At 38.4% G+C, this 5,946-nt stretch overlaps 1 protein-coding gene across 7 annotated transcripts in view; it reads right to left on the bottom strand.

Annotated features, from left to right (window-relative positions):
• Positions 1 to 5,946, bottom strand: part of ehbp1 (EH domain binding protein 1) — a 140,957-nt gene that overhangs the window by 118,804 nt on the left and 16,207 nt on the right. For all 7 annotated transcript variants that reach the window (XM_034897842.1, XM_034897843.1, XM_034897844.1 and 4 more), the window contains exons 3-4: positions 4,746 to 4,803; positions 4,544 to 4,639 (exon numbers count right to left, since the gene is read on the bottom strand). In XM_034897842.1, coding sequence (XP_034753733.1) covers positions 4,544 to 4,639; positions 4,746 to 4,803 — 154 coding nt within the window. The remainder of the gene's footprint in view (positions 1 to 4,543; positions 4,640 to 4,745; positions 4,804 to 5,946) is intronic.

Here is a 5,946-nt window from a genome sequence, read left to right as displayed (position 1 = left end):
GAGTTTGAAATGTTAATAAAACCAGTGATTTTCTTGCTGCTGTTGAGGCACTGCTATTATTTCGAACACAACTGTACACAATCACAAATCACTGCTGGACACACAAAGACATCTAACCTAATCAACCCCCTCCTTCCATATTAAGTGCACACACAGCAACAACAATTCAAAACAATCAAATTGTTTGTTTGTCTATGCAAAGGTAAAATGACAAATGAATTATTGACAAAAAATACAAAACATTTCCTAGATATAGCTTCTTACAATTGGTGCATTTCTCCGATTCATGATCAGGAATCAAATACCTTGAGGTTAACCTGATAAAATGAGATATTTTAATACATCACCTTTGGCTCTGGTAATATGAGATAGGTATTTGCTGTTACTATTGCTTATACTGTTGATGAATTCATAAAAGCAATACTGTGCATACGCGTTTGTTGCAGCCCCTCTACTACACCTACACACACAAGTAAACACATGCACTGACGGCCTTTTTGTCTGACTGTGCCTGTGACACACCCCAGGATAATCATTATTCCTGCAGTCTGGCACAACAGTCAAACACAACACCCACATGGACACAGACACAGACACAGACACACACACACACACACACACACACACACACACACACACACAGAGGCCTCATCCTTCCATTATTTCACTAACACAAACTACTTTAAAAGCCAACAGAACCAGACATCTCAGTTCATGGTGTTGTCTGCAATGTTTTGGTGCAGTTGGTAAACAAACTGTTTGTCACTGACAACCTTTTTTTGAAAACATATTATTGACATTAGTAAAATTAACAAGGTTAAATAAAGCAAGTGAGTACTCACTGATTCAGCCTACATAAAAGGGCAGTCAGAACGTGGCCCAGTTAAGTTACATATTAATTTCAGTATTTTCATGCCATCTGCAAAGTTCAGCAAAGGCTGGGTGCTGGTGTACATCTCCCTAGAGGTACAGGCAGCAATACTGCTGAGCTCAGCTGTTTTCAGTGGAGAACGTCAGGAGTACCACCGCAATCATTGTTGCTTTAACCTTCAGTCAACACAGTGAAGAGATTTACCTTTTTTTAGTTAACTTTTACAGGTTAAAAACGGCATTGAGCAATATTTTTATATTTAAAGCGGCACTCAAGCAATTCAATATTACATGACTATAAAGTCAGGGGACTCGTAAGACGGGTGGTCAAAATTGTTGCAGCAGAAGTTGCAATAGCCTTACTTTTAGTCCCCAATATGGCTCAAGTTCTGAAAACTGTGTAGCCTATACCTTTACCACAGTACAACCAACAGCATATTTGTGTTCGACCCTACCTGCCTGGTAAATGCTTATGTATTTCAAAATTAATGCCCTTGGTTTCTTGTGCAGGCTTTCCATCATAAATATGTATTATAACCCAGATTATGTCATCAGGGCCACAAAGGTCATTAAACAGCTATTTTAACAGGTTGACTAGGTCTCTTCTTGATGAGTAAACTTATTTTATTTGTAAAATTGGTAGAGTGTCCCTTTAAAAAAAAAAAAAGAGGTTGTTTTTACTGGCTTCTGAAGTACACTAAAACAGTTTGAACAAAGACGGTAAGCCTTTAGATAACAGAGACAAGGTTATATGTGGCTTAATCAAACAGATGTGGGTGAATTGTTCCATTAGTGGCTTTGCTTTGTTTCTCATTACGACAACAGCTTTATTACTTCCTCTGGGACAGGAAGTGGAAGTGGGCCCAGAATAAAGAAGAGAGACACTGTACAGGAGTGCTAAACAAGCCTAGGCCTAGAAAACGAAGCCAGTGCACATGAAAGTTGGACATTTTTCCATGCGTACCTTTAACAGACAGTGAAAAGTAAAAAAGAAAAATAATAATATAAAACGTAAAAAAATGTCCTAATGCCTACACAAAGCAGAGGCAGGTACGTAGGTATTTCTGGCAGGAGGTCTAGTTGACTAAGAGAAGTAACAAGAAACTGAGCTCTAGGCTAGCCTGTCAGCACAGATACCCATCATGTTTAACTAAGCCAGGCACAGTAACAGATATCATCTGTACAATTGTGTCATTTACAGACACAATTGTATTGTGTATATGAAAGAGTTGTCTTTGATTTTAAATGCATGTGGTACAGGCTGTAGGGTTGGTGACTTTTAATTAATCACCTAATGTGCGCAGATGATTTGGTCATCTTCAGCCCATATAGTGCTGGTCTCCGACAGCTTCTGAGAGTATGCACACAGTATGTTGTTGATTTTGATAGAAAGTACAATGCTAAAAAGAGTAAGATCATGATTGTCAGAAGTAGAGAACACAGACAGGCAACCTTCCCTGACTTCTCTTTGTCTGGCACTGCACTTATGGTGTGCAGTGAGATTACATATTTGGGCCATATTATTGCAAATGACCTTTCTGATGATAAGGATATCTATAGGCAGCGTTGGAGGCTGTATGCTCAAGCAAACATGCTGGGTCGTAAGTTTAGCATGTGCTCTGTACCTGTGAAAATTTCACTCTTTAGAGCGTATTGTACGACTTTGTATGCGACCTACCTGTGGTGTCGTTATAAGCAAGGCAGCATTAGAAAACTCATAGTGGCTTATAATGACAGCATGAGGCTGCCGCTGAATGCTCCAAGAAACTCCAGTGCAAGCCATATGTTTGTCAGCGTTGGGGTACCTACCTGCTCAGCTGTTTTACGTAGCCTGATGTATAGATTCATGTGTAGGGTATCTGAGTCAGAAAATGACATAATCTATGTTTTGGCCAACCCTGTACGAAGTACTGTGAGATTCTCCTCCAGACTGTGGAACCATTGGCGAATATTTATCTGTATATTAGACACTGAACATTGTGGAAGGCCGTTTTTTTTGTATTTTGTATTTATGTGTTTGTATAGATCCCTCTGGGTCTGAAATAAAGTTTGTATTACTATCCATAGACCTTCTTATCATAAAATAAATCAAAATATTATCCAAATATATCCAAATTCCTTTTATGCACAAATTAAAACAACAGTCCTGGCAGGCTCCCTTCAGAAAGAAATTCTAATCTACACACATGAGTTTAAAAACCCATGCTATAGTTGACTAGAAGAGGAATAAAAAAAATTATCTTTCAGAAATTTATCTTAATGCCTTAATTAAAAAATATAGGAAAAATCCAACCTTTAAAAGACACCAATTTTCTTTGTGAATAAATAATGCAGTGCTTCCTCTATGTTGATGGCGACCCGCCACGGTAACATTTCTGCCGCTCTAGTATCAGAAATAGGGCGGACACACAACAGGGTTTCCACTATGTACAACACGCAGCGCCGCTCCTTCAGCTGTTCATGAAAAGTTATAAAGTCATATTTACACGACTCTGCAGTCGCCTGCTCTTCTGGACTCGAGTATTGATCATATTTTGGCACGTTTCCAAACGTAGAGGTCATAGTGACTGAAAGTGTGATGTGAGATGCTAAATAGAAAAACTAAACACGGTTTTCACGTTATCTTTTCATATTACTATTTGACAACCCCCCTTGTCTTGTGCCTAACTGTGTGTGTCTTGTGTATTGTTTTATATCTAAAAATATCTAAAAAAATAATTATTTAAAAAATGTAAAGAGATTTCTTTTTGCATGGCTTCATAACCTTATGAGCACTATTGTAGGTTTTCACACCTACCTTGTTTGGTCTGTTTAAAATGAACCCTGGCTTGTTTTGGCTGGTGCGAATGATCATTTCAACTCTGGTGGGGCTCAAACAATCAAACTCTAATTCGCTTAAATAAGGGGGTTCTAGGTTTGCATCCAAGTGAACTAGAGTTTGGTTCACTTCAGGTGAGAAAGCTATCCGACCAAAATACAGGAAGTGAACCAAAAACAGAAGATTAACTAACCTGCAACTTCAACCTTGCACACAATTTACAGACTTATATAAGATTTAAGGGAGGATAACTTTAAGTTCCATAAGCTGTTCTGAGCACACATTGCTGGTCGTCGGTGTGACATCATCATCATCCTCTCTCTCTCTCTCCGTCACTCGCTGTCTATCAGCTGCTCATATTGTTCGCCTTCTTCTAAAATATTAGCAATACTAAAGCACAACCAGAAAACCAAAGACACAATCAATCTGGTGTTGCTGCGTAATTTCTGAGACCACCGTTATGACAGCTTGACATTTGTTTACAGTGTTTGGTGCATTTAACTAAGTGCAGTGTGAAAGCAAACCGAACCAAATGAATAATGCAACAATGTTACAACTTAACCCCTGAATCGCACCGAGTCCACAAAACTATAGGTGTGAAACCACCCTTAATATCATTCATCGAATACTTATTTATAAGAAATGTCTCTCATGCATTAAAAAAACTAAACGGGTGTTGCCGATTCATTTAAATCAAACATCTTCAAAGTAAGTCAATCCTGCTGAATCTAACAATCTAGGTAAGATAAGAGTATGCTATTCAATGGCATAAAGACCCTCATGTCTTATTAACAATTCTAGTCCACCTTAAACATAAAATGCTGTCTCAGTGCTAATTAAACAGCTGCAGCCTACCTTAAAAAGAGTGACAGTGATTTCTATGTTCTCTGGTACAGGCCACACCACCACTCCTCTGTAGGGATTTTTGATGCCAGGCTGCCAGCTGTGGGCCTGCAGTACAGAGGAACAAAATAACAGTGAATTTGATTTGGTGAGAAACTTTTTGTTTTGCTGTTCATTTCATTTTATTTGAGAATGAAACTTAATAAATACAAACCTTGGAGGATTTCCGCCGACTCCTGCGTGTCCAAACCACCACTAGTTTGTCTGGTTGCCTGTTAGGAGGGAAAAGACGGATGAGTAAAAAAGACAACTTGTATTAATTCATCAATCCACCCGTCTGTGTCAACATCTACCAACTACCTCTACACTGACATGTTGACAGCGTCGCTCCAATTGATCAGCTTGTATTTTGAAGCCTCAAGTTTTAAAACCCTGATAAGCCTATTGCTGTACGCACACACACACAAACACAACAAAAGTGAAACTTACACACACCTTCACAGCCACTCATGGTATGAATAAATCATGAGACACAGCTAAACCCTGACTTGACTCTGTGGACAACACACACGCATGCACGTAATCCGACAGTCACAAATGAATTCAATGTAATAGCAGTGAAAAAGGGAGAAACAAGTCCAAAATGCTAGTGAAATCCTCCCACAGGCAACACAGCCTGTATGTTAGAAACATTTTTCCTCTCTTTTGAATTAACTTAAACAGAGAAAACAAACATAGTCAGGATGTTAAAAAAAGGATATCTGCATAGGGACACTCTTCAAGGTTCAAAGTGTACATCTTCGGCATATAACTAAGTAAATGTGTGATGTGAATACAAGACAGACATGGGTCTCCTACAAAGTTTCTTAAATTCTTGGACCTGGACACATCAAAACTAGTGCTGTCAAACCATTAAACAATTTAATCACAATTAATAGCATTAATGTCATTGTTAACTCATAATTAAATGCAATTAACTAATTAAATTTCAATTATTTTTTATCCATTCTAAACTTTTAAATCTTAAATTTTCCATTCAGAATCTTTTTGGCATCCATTTCGGCGTCTCACACTCAGAGCGTAACGTAACCACTCTTTGGCCAGCTCGCACACCCAAACAAGTGTGCACGGCGTGGCTGTAGTTTTTTCTCCGGTCTAGCTACATCCGATGCGGTATTTTTCTAACGTTACTAGTTGTGAAGCATGTGGAGAAAAAAACGACAAAGTTTGCTAGGTCAAAAAGAACGTTAATGCAGTGATAAAAAAATGAATGCCATTGAAATGCGTTTGCGTTTAATTGACAGCACTAATCAAAACACACCTCTTCAGATTAGCTGTCCACATACAGTGGGTACGGAAAGTATTCAGACCCCTTTAAATTTTTCACTCTTTGTTTCATTGCAGCCTTTTTCCAA

The sequence above is a fragment of the Etheostoma cragini genome, chromosome 17 (assembly GCF_013103735.1).
Source record: "Etheostoma cragini isolate CJK2018 chromosome 17, CSU_Ecrag_1.0, whole genome shotgun sequence".
Taxonomy (NCBI): Eukaryota; Metazoa; Chordata; class Actinopteri; order Perciformes; family Percidae; genus Etheostoma; species Etheostoma cragini.
The sequence above is the reverse complement of the archived record's forward strand: the minus strand, read 5'-3'. Positions and strand labels throughout refer to the sequence as shown.